At 38.9% G+C, this 17,578-nt stretch overlaps 1 protein-coding gene across 2 annotated transcripts in view; it reads right to left on the reverse strand.

Moving 5' to 3' along the window:
* CCDC60 (coiled-coil domain containing 60) overlaps nt 1-17,327 on the reverse strand; it is a 66,267-nt gene extending 48,940 nt beyond the window's left edge. For both annotated transcript variants that reach the window (XM_075769823.1, XM_075769822.1), the window contains exon 1: nt 16,373-17,327. In XM_075769823.1, the coding sequence (XP_075625938.1) occupies nt 16,373-16,822 (450 nt within the window). In that variant the 5' untranslated portion in view covers nt 16,823-17,327. The remainder of the gene's footprint in view (nt 1-16,372) is intronic.
* Between the last annotated feature and the right edge of the window lie 251 nt (nt 17,328-17,578).

Genomic DNA, 17,578 nt, shown 5'->3' on the forward strand with positions numbered 1-17,578 from the left:
GATAGCTTATGTTAGTAAGGTTTATTAGAATTCATTGCATCCACTTGTATTTGAGGTTTTTTTTTTTTAAAAAAAAAAAGGCAGGGAGAAGAAGAAAGGGCTTAGAGAATTTTCCTGGTGCTTAGAGTCAAATTACTGGATGTTAAGTTCCTAATTATGTGAGCTAGCCTCATGTCTACCTAGCACTTATTTCTAGCATGTCTCAGCCTGATGACGTATATGTGTTTTTTCCCACATAGACAAAGCCATCCAAAGTCTGAAAGTCTTCTAATGTGAACAATGATTTGTCAGAAGCCTCATAGTGAGCTAAGCTCTGATTTCTCTGCAGCCAGACCCAGAGTGGTTCACACCCTGCACAGAAGGACAAGGTGATTTTCAGAACCATTTCTTAACAGAGGATGGGCAGGACCAATAGAGGCCAGGAACAGCAATCCCATGGAAAACCACACGTTTATTTGATTAGAGATTTAGAAGCTAAGACATTTATGAAACTGATTCCTCACAGGCAGCATCTGCAAAACTTCAAACTTTACAGTCAAACAAACATTTATTTTGCTAAAAAGTACCAAAATAAAAGTGGTACAAAATGTAGCCATCATTTCCATGATTAAAATTGGTTACTCTTAGATGACAATAGAGTAAGTTTAGGTGCTTGTGTGTAGGCAACTGAAGAGCTAGAACTGTGATAACCAGAGGTCTAAGCCACTATAATTTATTGTCATTTCAGATTTCATGACGTTATTTGCTTGTAGGGAATATGCTGTAATGTGTTTTACCATGATTCTTCTCTAGAGAAAACCTGTGAATAACTGGAATAGCCATGGTGATTTTTGCTTGTATTTTTATACTCACAGGACACAAAAATAAGCCAATAATCTTCATCTCTATCCTAGGCTTTACTTTGGCCTTGGCATAGTAAAAAGACTGGATATTACTGAACCACTTTCACAGTAAAAGTTTAAAAGGTCTCTTGGTAAGACTGAGGGTGTCCTATTCAGGATTGTGCAGAAAAAATCCATCTTGGACTTCTCCAATTATAGATCATCTGATTTACTCAGAACTAAGCTAAGAAGCATTCACTGACATGAACACATGCACTTACCAAAGCCCTGCTACAGTAGACAATTTATTTAGTCTATATACCTAGTTTGGTGAGAAGCAATAAAGTCTAACATAGACTTAATCAGCATGAAAGATTGTATTTACTTTATTTAAAGGTCTGAGAAGCCTTAGGGATACGTCAAGAGTCTAATTTCTGGACAATCCATATGGATAGTCTAGAAGTAGCTGTGAGACTATGACACATTCTAGTGAAATAGCAGTGTCTCAGTCTCAGGATAAAAGCTTCAGCTAATGTGTTCTGTTCCATAGCTCATGTAACAGCAGCCTGAAGGTGTTGGAAAGGCTGGACAGCGACACTGTGGTTGGAGAAGAAAAAGTCAAATGTATAGGGAGAGATTAAGACTGAGCCTGTTAGAGCAATTGTTTCACTTGTATTTTCCCAGCTCACTACTGGCACCCTAAGTGTTATTATTCTGGGATCACAGTGACTCATGTTTCTGTAGAAGAAAATAATGGAAAGTCAACATTAACAGAAAGCTCAGCTGATTAAACATCGCTTCCCCCCATCTATGGCTTTCCTAAGAAAACCTGTGTGAAGGAGAGCTGTGCTAACAGATTGCTTTCTAAGTAAGAAATCTAAGTGAATTATTAGTTAGGCCAAATAGTTTTCAAAACTAACTACTTTGAAAAAAATAGTGGCTGATAGCTATAGATCTTGAGCCTTTGGAAAAAAAAAAAACCCACCACATCACATGCAGTTCAGGGATGGGGGAGGACTCCCCCCCAAAAGAGACAGCTAAGACTCAGTGATTAGGAAAAACAAATTCCTGTAAAGAAATGTTAGAGAAGTTTAGTAACAGTAATTCTCTTCCATCATCACAGCACTTTAAAATATTTTTAAAAGGATGCAGTTCTCTAGCAATATCAAGACAGACAATATTCTAATGCACACATTACTGCTACAGATTCTCTCCTCTAAGAATGCAGAGAAATCAATCAGAAACTCTAAGCAGATTGGAAAATACAAATTTTTTGTTTGGTGTTACTCTGCATGCAGTGATATACTGGCAGTCAGAATGTTACCTTCCGTATGAAGTAGCTAGACAGTGAGAATAACATAGGAGGATCATTATGGAATTTATCCATCATTCTTTCAATTAGTTTTGTCTTTCAGAATTTAAACTTCTACATTTATCTTGCACAGTGTCTGATCTTTTGGATATTCTAAATCATATTTTAAAACTCAGATGATTGAGTTTGTATAATGAGAAATTTAATGACCTGTAAAATGAACAGAGTGCATCTGCCAGCTCTAAAAAAAAGTCATCTTTTCACCACATGGATGTCACAATATAGGACTGATGGTTCCATTGTTATTTTTCCAAGCAGCCACTCCTGTAGATTCCCTAAAACAAACATGCATTTTTGGATGCAAACTGAAGACTAAGATTATTAAAATGCTTATATATTTCTTAAAATATTTTGCCAATAACACTTTACATAAATAAAGAGTACGCGATGGTTGCTATATAAATGCACATTCTCTCCAGGAAAACTGAAAATACAAAGTTTACAAAAAGATAACCAAAAAAAAAAAGAGAGCCACTCTAACTTCACTCAGCATATTTTTGTCAAAAGGTCAAATTCTCTGCTGGAATAAAGTTCCTATCTGAATCCATATATTTGACATGGATGAATATGGTCCATATCACAACAGCAGAATGAATGTATCCACAGACTTGCCGGCACCAACTTCATCCATGATAAACATGAGACAGATGAACATGTCACGAAAACGATCTCAGTGGCTAGTTTTATGCAAGATTACAGAGTATCCTTTAGTCCTGATACAAAGTCCAAAACACTCTTTGTATCTAAATCAAGATCCTAGCAAACAGCTCTGCATAGGTTTTAGATTTAACATACTGAACTAAAAATGCCCTCTCCTTATTATCTATTTATAATTTATACAAAAACGTAAGCATACACACACACACACTCCTTTTTTGTACCTAGCGTAGGCTGGTTCATCAGATTAAGTTAGCTAGCATTTTGGCATAGATTTGACTAGGTTATCTGCAAATAAAGTCCTATATCATTTTACCTGTGACTTGAAAGAAATATTAATATTTAAGAACTACTCCATACTTCTTGTAAAAGAAATTCAATCCAAACTGCTAACATTGGACACATAAATAAGAGAATAAGCCACAGCCAAGCCACGACAACTTGACTTTCCGAAGGACAGCTATTTTCAGAAGCATTTTGTGATAGCTGTGCCAGCTGCACACACAGACTGCATTACATCTGTGGCCCATTCTCCTTAAGCATTGTCTTTGTTTTGATCTCCTATTTTGTATTCCATTAGTTTTAAGGCCGTATGCCATACTGCCATTAAATCATTGTTTTCAAGCAATAGTGTCTTCCAGCTGACCTCAGAGCAAAGCAGCACAAAGATTTGCATTCATACAATTTGCTGTTACAACCAATAGATGCTGGAAAGCCTTACTCTGAAGCCTCTCTCTTACATAGCTCACTTGCTCTGACTCAACAATTATTGCCATGCACCAACTCAGATCTCACATAGATAATACAAGCTAACATTAATTTATGAGAACAGTTGAAAGTGAAATACCTGAAAGGGAAAAAAAATTACATACACAATATTTTACCAAAACCAGCTTTCTTAAATGGGAAGGATTCAAACATTTGTGATGAGCAAATGGAAAAATCAAAGTGACTGTTTGGAAAAGGTTTTTTGGTTTTAGGGGGTTTATTTGGGGGTCTTTGTGCGGGCTTGGTTTGTGGGGTTTTTTTTAATGTTTTTATCTGCTTTCATTAAAAAATGAAGTGAATTCACAGTCAGAAAGAGTGATTTCTGACTGTAAGACAGCAAAGTTGAATGGATTCCGTGCTGCTGAGCTTTTTTGAAAAGTCAGAAAAAAAAAATAAAGCTTTCATCTGGTGAACCTGGATAAGGATCACTAGGATCCTGCCAAGGTTTAATTTCTCATTTTTCATGGATTAACATCATTGTTTATAGTTCAGGCTGTTGCATAGTGACACAGACTCTAAACAGGGTGACAAGAAACAAACCAAACAAATAACAATTCCAAGACATAGCAATCGTTTTTTGTTTTTTGGTTTGTTTTTTTTTTGTTTTTTTTTTTTTTTTTTTTTACAGAAATCCACCTATGAGCTTCACCAACAATGGCAGCATTTGTGGAGGCAGAGCTTGCGGGTGAAGTGCCTGAGAACCCTCCAGCAATGGTACAGCTGTCTGCACAGAGGATTCAGCTCCCTGAACTGTAATGAGCAATTTGTCTCACAGCTTTGATCCACTGTCAGTTTAGCTGACACTGACTCCAGGAATTAATTTCTAACATTTCAGGGTAACCTAATAAAAAAAAATGAAGCAGTGTGTGGTAGATATCTGTACATAATCTATCACCTGCTGCAGGTGTTAACAGAAAAGTTAAATGTCTCTCTGTTATAGTACAAAGGCTCTTGGTTTCTTGAATGCGTAAATATATAACCCTAAGACAAACTATCAACAAGGTAAAGCAGCATGAAGGATAGAATATTTTAAATCATATGCTCCAAGCTGTGTTAGTCCTATGTATCTGAGAAGCTTCTTTACAGAAAAGGCTTCCTTTGTACAACTGAACAGATCCTTTATTTGAACAATTTGCTCAATTTGTAAAACAGGTTCAGAACTAGGGGAAGAAAAGTTTCCAAGTTTTTAAAACCAACACAATGGAATTGGACATTTTTTAAAATTGTTTTAATTACAAGACAATTGTTATAGATTTTCAATTATCTTGTCAACTTAATAAATGCAACGTATAAAAGACAAATACTTGTAGCTCTGGCATAACTGATCAACACTAAATAGAGCAGTAAATACTGGCTTTGGAAAACATTTAGAATAGGAAAACAAACTCTCTTTAAATTCAGTCCTACTGTCATTATATTGCAGATGAATTACAATCTATTTCAGCCTCTCCTGGGCAAAAATCTGTCAGTAGCAAACCGCCACTATGTTGTGGCTTAAGGTTGTCACACTTGACCATTGTGAACTGATGGCAGTCACACCATTCTTCACCAACCAGCCAACAAACCTGCCAATATCATTACACCTGCAAGAAAGTACTAGTCCTAAGAGTTACCAATGACCAGAATTCCAGACCTTTACTATTTCCTATTGCCCTGTATTCAGGCATGTGTCTGGCAGTAGGTTCTATGACAGGAAGGGAACATTGCTGCTGGGCTCTCATATGTGATTTTTTTTTTTTTTTTTGTGGGAATGTTTCACATGTAGGCTCCACAAGGTGATACTCACTACCTGCAGTACTGTGTCACAGCCTCTCTGACATATCCAACACAGCCAGTTGGCAGACCACAGATCAAGATCACCAGTAGCACCTGGGGTCAGACAGTACCACAAATATACAAGGTATACAGTCTCGTTGTGAGGGAATTCAAGGCATGAACCATATGTGTGAGTCTTATTCTAAAGCTCTTGGACACGATAGGTTTTACTTTCTGCCTTTAACTCTCCAGTGAAAAAAGATAATGTTTATCCTTTATTTTCAGGCCATAGTTATGAGATAACTTCATTTATTCCTAAAATAAATAGCTCCCTAAACAGCAAGGCAAACAGTTAGCTACGAAGATCATCTGTTATCTAATAAAGCTGTAAGTCTTCCTCTATCTGAACTGTGAGCTAACAGATTGAAGGGGTACAAGCACTTAAAGAATTACTTTGAGGGGAGAGGGAGGAATCAACTGAAACAGAGCAGAGTTTAACAACACAGGGCTCCTGAAGCACTGAGGGGGAAATGTTGACACATAATGGGACCAAACGACACCACCGAGGAATCCCAGACAGATCAGAATCCTCAGTATGGAAGACAAATGAGGCTATCTGATCACCAGGAACCATTGGTTGCACGTGCAGGAGAGAAAGAGCACTGAGGCCAAAACTAGTGAAGTAAATACATTTTGGACTGAAGTACTGCAGTCCAAGGACTGCTCTAACAGATGAGGAATGACATGATTTCACCCTCTCAGAAGGGCCACAGTCATTAGCTCAAGGCCAAAGACACAGCAGAGTGCATTCACAGCGACTAGGATTTGCCAGAGGCTTCAGTGGGCTCTGTAATTTACTGCAACCTAGTTTTAATTGCAGCTGGGAAAATATTACAAATAACCCTAACAGCTTTGCAGTCTATTTCAAACATATGGATTGTTATCTGGAGCGCAAGGTAATACAGCTAGAATTTGCCTTTTACAAGTAAGGAAACTTACTAAAAAGTCAAAGTCATTCTTAAAAAGGGAGGATTTGTAATGGATGCAGAGTATGAATGAGCGATCACAAATTTAAATATGTCACAACAGCTTTATGAAGCATCATTTGACCCTTAAATTATGTAGGTATGTATGAAGTTAAATGCTCACAGTCCAAAATCTAGCAGTGTTTCACTTGAACTGTGCCTTACTCCATGATTACTCCACTGAGGTAGATAGGCACATGAAACATCCAATTGTTCCACGCCAATAAGGACTGTGGAATCTATCTTTTGTACCTGTAAGATTAACAGGGAGGGCGCATAAACCTTTTAGCAGTAAGTCATTGAGGAATTAAGTTAAAACCACGCCAGAAAAAACAGGTTCCAGGCTACAGTCCAGGCCACAATACCCCAATGTCACAGCATTGAAACCCAACTGTTTCACTGATAACACAAAGCAACTCCCTTTTCAAAATCAACAGAATCCAAAGCAATATTATAGCTACTACCTCCCTTCCCCATACCCTGCTTTTGAGCTCTTAATGTAAAGAGTGACAGTTATATAGCTGCCTAATTAACTTGACTATTGTCCCCTTTAAAATACTCTCTATCTTAGCTCTCCTTCTGTGCAAATAGCATAATGCTAATTTAAAGGAAAGGTCACATTATACTACAAGGAATGTAGTGACATTCCATTACGTTGTTCTCTCCCTGCTTACAGTCTTCCCCCTGCATTGCTGTTGTTCATTCAACACTTTTTCTATAGGCATTTCATGAATAATGAGAAGCTACTCTTGCCATGGAAAGTGCTGCCTTCCACTATTTGCAATTTAAGACACATCATTCCACAGTCTCAAGGAAAGTGAAACAGCACCAATCTGATTTTACACAAATGGTTTTTCCTCTGCATGCCAAACACAAGCTTTAGTTATTTTGCTTCTTCCCCTCATTGCTGAATGGCTTCGTTCACTTTGCCTGCACAGGGAAACATTCCAATTTAAGAACAGGTTTCAAAGTTCTTGTATTCAGATCAACTTACCCTGAAACTGTTATTTTCTGTATGAGAAGGATGATTCCTCCTCTGCCGTGCAGTGTTTGGGGGGGAATCAGCAAGGTGTCCTGGCTAAACTTCAATTTGCTTAAACTGCTGTCTGCTCACTGAAGTTCACCTCTCCTTTTCCAACTGGATACATTATTCTTCATCGCTTTCTATCCTGAACTCTTGGGTAGTATTGCTCTGCTCTGTTGACCACAGTTAACCAGGGATGGCTGATATGACGTCTACATTCAGCCTGCAAAGTGCTTTTGGCATCACTTGGGGTAAAACCAATCTATATTATCCTTCCTAGAAACGCGCACAACCCAATCTATCTACAAATCTAGTCCTGCATTTCTACATCAGTTGTGATTCCCCCCCGCCATGTGAATATAAAAATCTCCACATTGGTCCTGCTCCCCTGCCTCTAATTAAACACCTACCACTTCCTTCTAGTGATCACATACACAGTGAGATTCCTAAGTTCCACATATGCAAAATAGCTCAGTTTTACCACCAGAAATGCTTTCTTACATTTCTGGTACACATACATTCATTCCTGACGTATCTCCACTGAACATTAGAGAAATCATCTAGTGTCTGGCACGATCAGCATGAACATTCCATTTTGCTATCAGAGTGACACAAAGGAAGAGGAACCAGAAACTCATCCATGAATTACAAAGAGCATTAACTTTACTGTCCAGTGCAAGTTCTAAACTTATCATACCCATAAACAGTAACAAACATTTGTTTCTTACATAGCACATTGAGTCAAATCTCAAAATGTTTTTACCCATTCTCTCCCAAAAGTAACCTTTTGACAAAGCATTACCAGTTAGCTAAAGTCATTTTTAACTGCCACACTGCAGTCAGGGGAGCACCAGGTTCTTCAAATATAAGAAATTGTCTATTTCTTTCATTATGTAACCTACAGAGTATTTGTATGCCCTATTTAAGGGAAGCAGACATTAAGTCTGCTAAAAATCTAATGTTTTGAATATTCACTATAAAGTGTAACCTTTGTAATGCACTTCTCTCCTGCCCCAGGCATGATATTGCAGATCAATTCCCAAACCTAGGTGAGCAATGCAATTTGCCATAATGACACCTCAAGCTGTAATCACAGAAGTGTAATGCACCATGACTGTACCAGCAGCCTGACATTTGGCAAGTTTACTAAAACCTTAATAACAATGCATTATTACATTTGATATGCTTCCCTTAATTCATTACGGAAGCAGCCTTTAGGAACAGAAATTGAACTTTTGAAATTGATTAGAGTGTTCTGAACTTAATAGCATAGAGATTGTGTGGACCTTACCGGTTAGCTGCTGTTCCAGAGATATGTCAAACTAATTTAGTGATCATAAAGCCTTCATTTTTTATAGAACATAACATTTTCATGTAGTTAGGCTCAGGTCAGGATTAGCAACTAACATTTAATACTCACGTTGGAAAGTAAAACCATCACTCTTAACCAAATAAAAAAGCCTGATCTTAAAAATATAGTTCCATAAGCATACGCCCTATCTCTAATCTCATTTATATCACCATTTTTATTTCATACTCTAAAAGACAAAGCAAGAACACCTGCAGGAAAACCCAAAAGCTCAAGAGCAGAAAGTTCTTTACTATAATACCAGATTTGTATTTTCCATATGCAATCAGCCAAGTTAATTCACTTTTCTAAGTCACTTTCTCCCTACAAGAAAGGTAATGCTTGTCAGTCTCACAAGGCCATGAAGAAAACATCTCAACAAAACTCTCAGTACACAAGTACTTAAATGTTATGGTTAACGGTAATAAAACCTGCTATGGTTAACGGTAATAAAACCAACTACTTCAGCACTAAAGGACCACTGCTGTTCTAAAATAGCCAAGAATTTCTAACAGACACATGACTACAGCGGCAGAGTAAGTCACAGGTAAGAATGAAAAATGAAATTCAGAAATTCTGCATCAACAACAGCTTCACTATGCCTGCTAAATAATCTCGGTTGGCAGTGTTGTTATCCTTGTTAGAATTACTGCAATATGATGTAATATTTCCCTGTTTTGTCCATGGATATGTGCAAGTAAGAATTCTAGTTCCCCAAAAATGGTGTGACTGACATTTTTCAACTTTTTAATTTTTAAGAGCCCTTACTAAACCCAAGTTAAGAGAAACATATTTATGGTTCAGGCTAACAAAGGGCTTAAATAAAATCCTTTAATTAAGCTTAATAAAACCAACAGTAGCCAGTGCACAGTCTAACAGCCTAATCTGATGTAACATTTGTTGAAGGAGGTAGAAAACTATCTGCTATTGCAATTTAAGCATATATCCAAATTTGATAAAATATGTCTAAAATTGAACTTTCCTTCTTGCATCATTTGCTCTGTTCTGGTTCTGTCTATGACGACACCATTATCTAGCACCTCACTTCACAGCTTCTGTTTATCTTTCATTCCACTCCTCCTTTTAATACCACTCTCACATAACCAAACTGCTCCAAGACCACTAGTTCAGTCACCTAAAACTATACCCTTTTCTGTTATTCCATAGCCAAATTATCCACAGTCTGCTAATTCACCACTTTCTAATATGCCCACAAACCTTATGCATTCAGGCTTACTAGCATTTAATAACGTGTACATAAAAGCAGCAATATAATCATACATTATCATTACATTGCAAATGTCTGCTGGGTCAATGCCTCATTGGATGGGTGAGAAGAAATTCATATTTTTTATATATATATGAGAGAGAGATACCATTAGACTGTTCATTTCCAAACACCCTCTGAGATTGTCTTTTGCAAGAAGAAATGCATCTGTTACTATTTTTAGAAGGAAAAGTAGTGTAGCATTATGCTTGCCAACATAGTTAAAGGCTACAGAAGACAGTTAAAAAAAAATAATTACTTGAGCAACTCATTCTATTTACTGAAAATTAACATTATCCATAAAACGTACAAAAAGAGTTTCACTTGCTTGTTGCTTGTAGTGACCCTAGTGAAAGTCAGAAGCGTACATCAGCTTTCATCATGAGAAGCGAAGGAAAGATGTCACCTCAGATGGGTAATGTGCATGAATCCTGTCCTGCCTGATGATTGCTATGTTAAGAGCTTGCACACCTAAGTTATCAATAGAAGTCATGAAACGTGTATGAAAAGTCATTGGTGTAATACCCACAGTTAGTTCCACACGTACACTGAGCCAAACAGCTACTCCCCTGTATGTTCACTCCAGAAAGAAGAAAAAAACCCCACCAAACACCTCACAACTATCTGGTTCACACCAAAGGAAAAAAAAAATCCACAACATCCTTTTACCTATTAAAAACAAGAAAAGAAAACTAGAGAAGGTTAGCCAAAGAAAACTATCCGCAAAATTCATCTATATTAATTAGGTACAAAAAAATCTCCATGGAAACCTAAGTCAGGCATACCTGTATACCCATTGTATAGCAGGTAAGCTTTCAAACGGAAGCATCACACACTGATGACAAAGTCTTTCAGACATTCCTTAATGTACATGCAGCCAGGTCTCAGAGGCATAAAACGACGCACCCTTTCATTTCCGTAACAAGCAGTAGAATCTCTCTTAAAGTGTGACACTATGAACTTTGAAATTGTTATCACAGTGTCACCGTGCTTGCACTTGCCTTTTTTTTTTTTTTTTTAACATGCTCTGTACTTGACATCACTAATATGTTTGGGCAATAGCAAGGTGATAAACTGTGCGAGAAAAGTCAGTAGCTGGAAAACTGCCCTTTATCAATTGACTGTAACCTATTTCTTTCTCTTCTGTCCTGGAGTATTTCTAGCATGTGGGCTTATCACCAGCTGTAAACTGTTGTGACTTTAGAAAGCAAGGAAAAGAAATAATTTCTTGGAAATTATATGTTTCCCATCTTAACTGCGTTGCACTTAGGAAATTTATTTTGTTCACAATCTGCAACAGATAACCAAGATTATGCAAGCCATGACACAATCTATATAGCTATTGCAATGGAAGGGTAAACAGAAACCTAGTTTTGCAGACGCTTCTAGTTTTCACACTGATTTTCATATGGGGGGCATACACTGCTGTCAGAGCTTCAAAAAAAAAAAAAAACCCACAAAAAACTTGGGCATAATTTTGTGTTTCTCATCTTCATTCCCATTATTTCACCAGAAATGCACAAGGACAAACAAGATAAATTTAGATCACTGGAGAAGCTGAAATCATGACTCTCACTGCTACAATCTCTTCTGTACCCTCTCTGTTTTTTGCTTGTTGCCTTCGTTCCGTCCAAAATACAGGTCCTTACAAGCATTGTAATTCCTGAGCCGATAGACTGTCATGACAAGATGAGCCTGGCAAAGTAGTACCAGCAGGGGAAAAAACCCCCAAACTTAAATCAAATATGAATCAATCCTTGCAAACAAAGCACATCTCAAAATTCTCACCTCCATGCTGCCAATGTGCATTTTTTAATTGTTAAAAAGAGATACTCAAATGTTTACCAACAAAGACTTTGAGACCACCTAGTCTCTTTGAGACCACCCAGTCTTCCACCAGCAGTGGAAAGATGCGTGAGGGTCCAATTTAACCAGCCAACAATCTACCAAAATACCCCAAGAGATACTTGGATCTAAACATCTCTATCAATGCTTTGGCACTTCTGAATAACAGCTATCCCAGTGATAACTCACCCTTATATTCTACCTCATATAGCTAATAAGGAAAAAAATACTCTAGAAAGTATTAGTATTTTGTAGCTTTTCACTTTCAAAGCCAGTTAACTGAAAGAAATGTTGTGCTATCCTCTTTCTCACTAGCATTTTGTTGAAATTGCATGTTCTTCAAACGGGAAATTCTAAATCTATAATAAATACATTAAAAGAAGCTTCAAAAAGTTGTTTTTTTTTTAAAAAAAATGACTCAGGCATAGCACATCTTAGATGCGGGTATGAGACTAGGGATGATCAATGACCATATATTAGTTACTCAATTCAGAAAGTATTAGGAATGTCACCACAGCAGCGAAGTCTGTCCTGACCAGTTTCTCCATTTTGGAGATACTAGGAAGATAACCCACCATAAACATTTTCCTGCTCTTCCCAGAGCAATAAGGAATTGCGACTGACCTTCACATCAGAGACCTGGCAGGAAAAAGGTTCTTTCCTTATAAGTTCTGCCTTGAAATACATGATTTTAGTCTTCTGGAAAGGAAGGTTTTAAATTGGAAACCCTGACAGATCTTTAACTGCAGCAATACAAATAAAATCAGTGTAATTTCTCTTGAAAGAAATTGCTCCGTTTTCTTCTCATTTCCAGTTTAAAACCTTTCATTGTGGATGCTGTTGTCAATCTTATCTAGCAACCTATTTACCTAAAGTACAGAATTACAGAACAGAACTTTACGACAAGTACAGGGCTGATTTTGACATTAATCATACTCAAGATTTTTGGACTTGGATTGTTTTTAGAGCTTGGTCAGAAAGGCCACTTTCTTTCACATAAAAAGTCAACAAGCCACCTCAGAGGTTTTGCAAATGAATTTGTCCTAGCAATTAAGGGAAAGAAGCTATATAAACATGATAAAAGGTGACTAACATCACCATGCACCGTTACATTAAGGACTAAGAAAGAGACCTTTAACACATTGCTCTGAACACTTAGGAAATCAAAAATACTGTCTGGATAGCTACATTCTTTGATTTTCAATGAATCAGTGCTGTCTGCAATGCGCACTCGACCTTTGAGAGGGGGAAAAAAACCTCAAACCGAACAAAGTAACTTCCAATTATTTGTAACGGAAGCTGGAAGGGCTCTGTCTTGCAGTATGGGTATGGACTGATATTAATGCAACACAGAACCAGGCAGCCCCACAGGGAGTCTCCTTCCCCACCCCCTGAATAAGTTTTGAAAAGGTAAGAACCTGAAATCCATTGGGAAAATGCTTGGTGTAGCTGCTCTGGTTAAAATACGTGGCCCGTTCAACTTCTCAGGATTCTTCTAGTAAAGACAGTGACAGGGAGCAGACAGCACATGTAGATAGCCAACACATGTAAAGCACATCTGAAAACACTGAGACACCACTGGGGTTAAAAGTTGGGATAACTGGCAATTGGTTTGTAAGGGACACAAAACCCACATCATTGTGAAAGCTGGCCACTCTATTATGCTTGGATAATACTGTACAGGATGGGTAAAAGAAGCCTTGCAATGGGTTTGGGTTTTGTTGGGTTTTTTTATGGGGTTTGGGGTGAAGGAGGGTGGTGGTGTTTGGTTGGTTTCTTGAACACAAATGCTATACTTCCTGAGCCTCCCCCATTCCTCACCAGTATCGCTAGTAGTTTGGAAGGGGTTTGTTCCCATGGGTGCAGTGGAATGCAATTCTTCCATTGCATTGATCCAGCTTTAGTTAGTGTTTTCACTGTAAGACAGACACCACATTCTCTGTGTGACTACAGAACAGCAGTTTCCAATGCAACAGTGAGAACATTCAAATACTAGCTCTATGTTTTCAGATACTGAATTTACTTAATAAAGATACAAAGAGCATCCATGAACATACAGATTTTCTGAACACATTTGTTGCCATCAAGTATATAAAAAAAATCCAAAATGTGCGATTATTACATATAATATCCTATGGCCATATCATTTTGTATAACCATCCCAGCATACTTACTCAAATGTTTTTAGCTCTTACAATATATTTTTTTTTAATATCAGTTTAGAAAGCAGCATTTGCCAGCAGATATTAGCATACTCAAGTCCTGTTGAATTCACAGGGCTTTTATCATCATAGTGTTGTTTACAAATTTTACTGTCATTCATCATTGCAAATCATCAGCTGTACTTGTGGCTAAAGAAAACGCTAACTCAGAAGGCAGAGAGGAGTGCAAATGCATTAATCAGAGAACATGATTTTTACTACCAGGAGTGTTATGCTCTCAGATATCTATAATTAGACATATCCAGTATCTACAATCTTCTCAGTTATTCAAAATATTATGGGGATTGCTAGATGTGGGTGGGAATAGCGTAAATAACCCATATAAGCAAAAGTACAGGTAGAATTAGGCTATAGAAATACATTTCTGTTCTAGTATCTCTGAAAAACACATAAATAGATTGCTATAGAGCATGCTGGCAGCTTAAATAGCAAGAGCTGGTGTATGAGCAGCATGAGATCGCTGGGCCTTCCCCAGTTTGTGGGGATGCGGGGATGGAGGGAAGCAGTAGACAGGTCAGATTCGCTGCCAGGATTTTTTTTTTTTTTTTTTTAGTTTTTCAACTTAGTAACCATTACCTTTTTGAAAAAGGAGAAAAATGGTTAGTCTGAGATTTTCAAGACTATGTAGTGCTTTTAGCCATGCTCTCTACAAAAAGGAGCAGCAGGTGTGACTACATCCCTTGATAGCTTCATGAATCTAAAGCATAAGCCACAATCACACATCAGTGACCTATATATAGTTTATTTTCTCTATGAATTGTATACTTTTAATATGGTGAAGCTAAGTAGCTGAGTTCCAACTGGGTTTCAGAGCACCCTTAAGGATCAAATCATGACATCATTTTTCAATACCAAAACAACAACCACCACCACAAATTAACCAACATTTTTAGGATTATCAGCATTTTAAAGATTATATCTGCAGTTGAAAAAAATCTTTAAAAGAACTTCTAATATTCAGAAGGAAAGATGTTTTAGAAGTTAAGGATTAAAACAGCAACACTGGTAACACTTGCTGGATGTTGACGAGTTTACAGAAACAAGCCTCTGAATGAAGACAGCCAGCACGATGCTGCTTTAGGTAGGTAGTATGTAAAAATAAAGTGAATACCACCATTGCCTATTTAGAGCTTAAAACAGTTCATCTAAAACTTTAAGCTCTGAATGCAACACACACAATCAGAGCAGAAAATTAAGTAGTGGGTAGACAGAATCTTTTCTCCGTACTCTGAATAATAACCACGCTGCTTCTGCTGCAGCTGTCAGAGACTATCCCTTGGGCACTCCATTAGGAAACTCATAGCAAAGTGTAGGCTCAAAGTCACAGAGATTGATGTTACAGATAGCAGGCTGGAGATACTTCACTCTGCTTCCACAAGGAAAATCGCTCTCTGCACAAAATAGCACAGAAAACCCAGAGAGCTTCAGATCTCTTTGTGTGATCCAACAGCACCAAGGAAAAGAAAACACATAACAGAACATTGCAAGCTCATCACAAGCATCAGTGACTGAGCTCTTGTCCCTGTGGTTTAATGATTCCAACTTGACTTAAAAGCAACTTGAGACAGTACAAGACCCACAAAGTCCGTGGGTATGGAGCACTAAGGAGACCAGGAGATAATAACCACACAATCACAGACACTCCTGACTAACCCCTTTATACCTTTCTGAAACTCAAATACAGATGCAGAGTAAAATGCAAAATAATTAATCCACTACCTCCAAAGCCACCCCTACCTATGTAAGTTATATTACAAATAGCTTACTTTTTATACCATTCCTACACTCAACTTTTGAGCTTTTTAACCACCCCTCAACTGCCACCATTTATCATTCCTGCTTTTTAATTCATCATTTGCCCTCATGCCCTCAGTATGATTCCCCTACTTCCATTTTCAAGGTTTGTTACTTTTCCCCAAAGTAGTCTTCATTATCCCACATTTTACTTTTCATTCATTAGCCTGCTATTGTCTCTGCTTCGTTTTAAGTGCTCTCATTAAAAACTTTACAGATCAGTTTCAAAAGCCAGCTCCCAAACCACAACATACACATCAAAGCAGTCCCACTTTATCTACAAATGCTCTGTACCATCATCAAATACTGGATCAGATTGTGATTATCTGCAGGAAGGCATCAAATATTGCTTCAAACATATATTTAAGCAAAAATAATAATTCTTTTCCCTGGAAACAGTGGCTTGCAATTTAGTTCAGAAAAAAAGCCTCCCTGTTTTTTTACTTAAAGCAGAATCAGGAAAGTCAGGCCTACCTGTACAAGCTGCCCCAAGGAGTAGAGGGTGAGTTTCTTCGGCTCTATGTAGAGAATCTCTCCAAGCTCCTGATAAGGCTTCCCAGGGGGGGTGAAGAGTCCCTGAGTGAATTGCTTTTGCCTCCTATGGTAGTTTTCCCAGAACACTTGTTCTCTTGAAGGTTCACTGCTTCTGTAAATTGTTCTGCCTCTGGCCAAGACCTTTCCTTCCTTCTGAGCACAGCCAGGCAAAGCCTGAATGCACACAAAATCTCGAGGATTCAACACTTTAGGGGCCACCAGTACCTTGATTCTGCTGTTCTTAGGTGAATCTGGTGCCACAGGTGCCTTGAGACTGCTGCTTTTAGGTGTGTTTGGTATCACAGGTGCCTTGAGTCTGCTACTCTTAGGTGCGTTTGGCACCACAGGTGCCTCAACTCTGCAGTTTTTAGGTGCATCTGGTATTGGCATTGTTCCAGAATGGAAACCTTGGTGTTTTTACTCCCTAAGTTATTAAATACTCTGGTTTCCCAGTCATGAAAACACACACCTGCAGCCTTTTTAATTTTCTAAAGGATAGCCCAGCAGAAAAATCTGCCACTAACTAACACTACATGAGGTCTCATTCCCCTCAGCAGGCCCTCAAACAACAGAAATAACTCCTGAGGGACCAGGACACCTAAAACCTAACCAGCCTGCTGGGGAACATCCAGAGACAGAGCACCTCCCTCTGACAGGCTTCGTTACAAATAAAACTCCTGTACACCAATTTTCAACAACAGCACAACCTTCCCCTGCCCACAGCCCTCACGCCAAGGGCCTCCCACCTCCCAAACTTCCCTAAACTCCCCCCACCTCCTTCCTCAAGGCGCCGCGGGGGGAAGAGGACCGACTCCTCTCCTCAGCCGCCTCAGAGGACGACGCCCTCCCGCGCGGCGCCGCGCGACAGCTAACGGCCAACGATCCGCGTCACCCGGTTGCCGGGGAAACTCCGCGAGGCGCCGCGCACGTGCACTGGCGCCGCGCGCTTGCGCAGGGGAGCCGCGCAGGGGGAACCGTGCAACGAGCCGTGCGCGCGGGGCCGCGCACAAGGGCCCGAGCAATGACCCGTGCACGGGGCTGCGCGCGGGGCGCTGAGCACTCGGCCTCGCGCAGGGCTGTGCGCACGAGGACGAGCAGCGAGCCTCGCACCAGCGGCCGTGCGCGGGGTGCAGCGCGCGCCGCCTG

Source organism: Balearica regulorum, chromosome 17, assembly GCF_011004875.1.
Source record: "Balearica regulorum gibbericeps isolate bBalReg1 chromosome 17, bBalReg1.pri, whole genome shotgun sequence".
NCBI lineage: Eukaryota > Metazoa > Chordata > Aves > Gruiformes > Gruidae > Balearica > Balearica regulorum.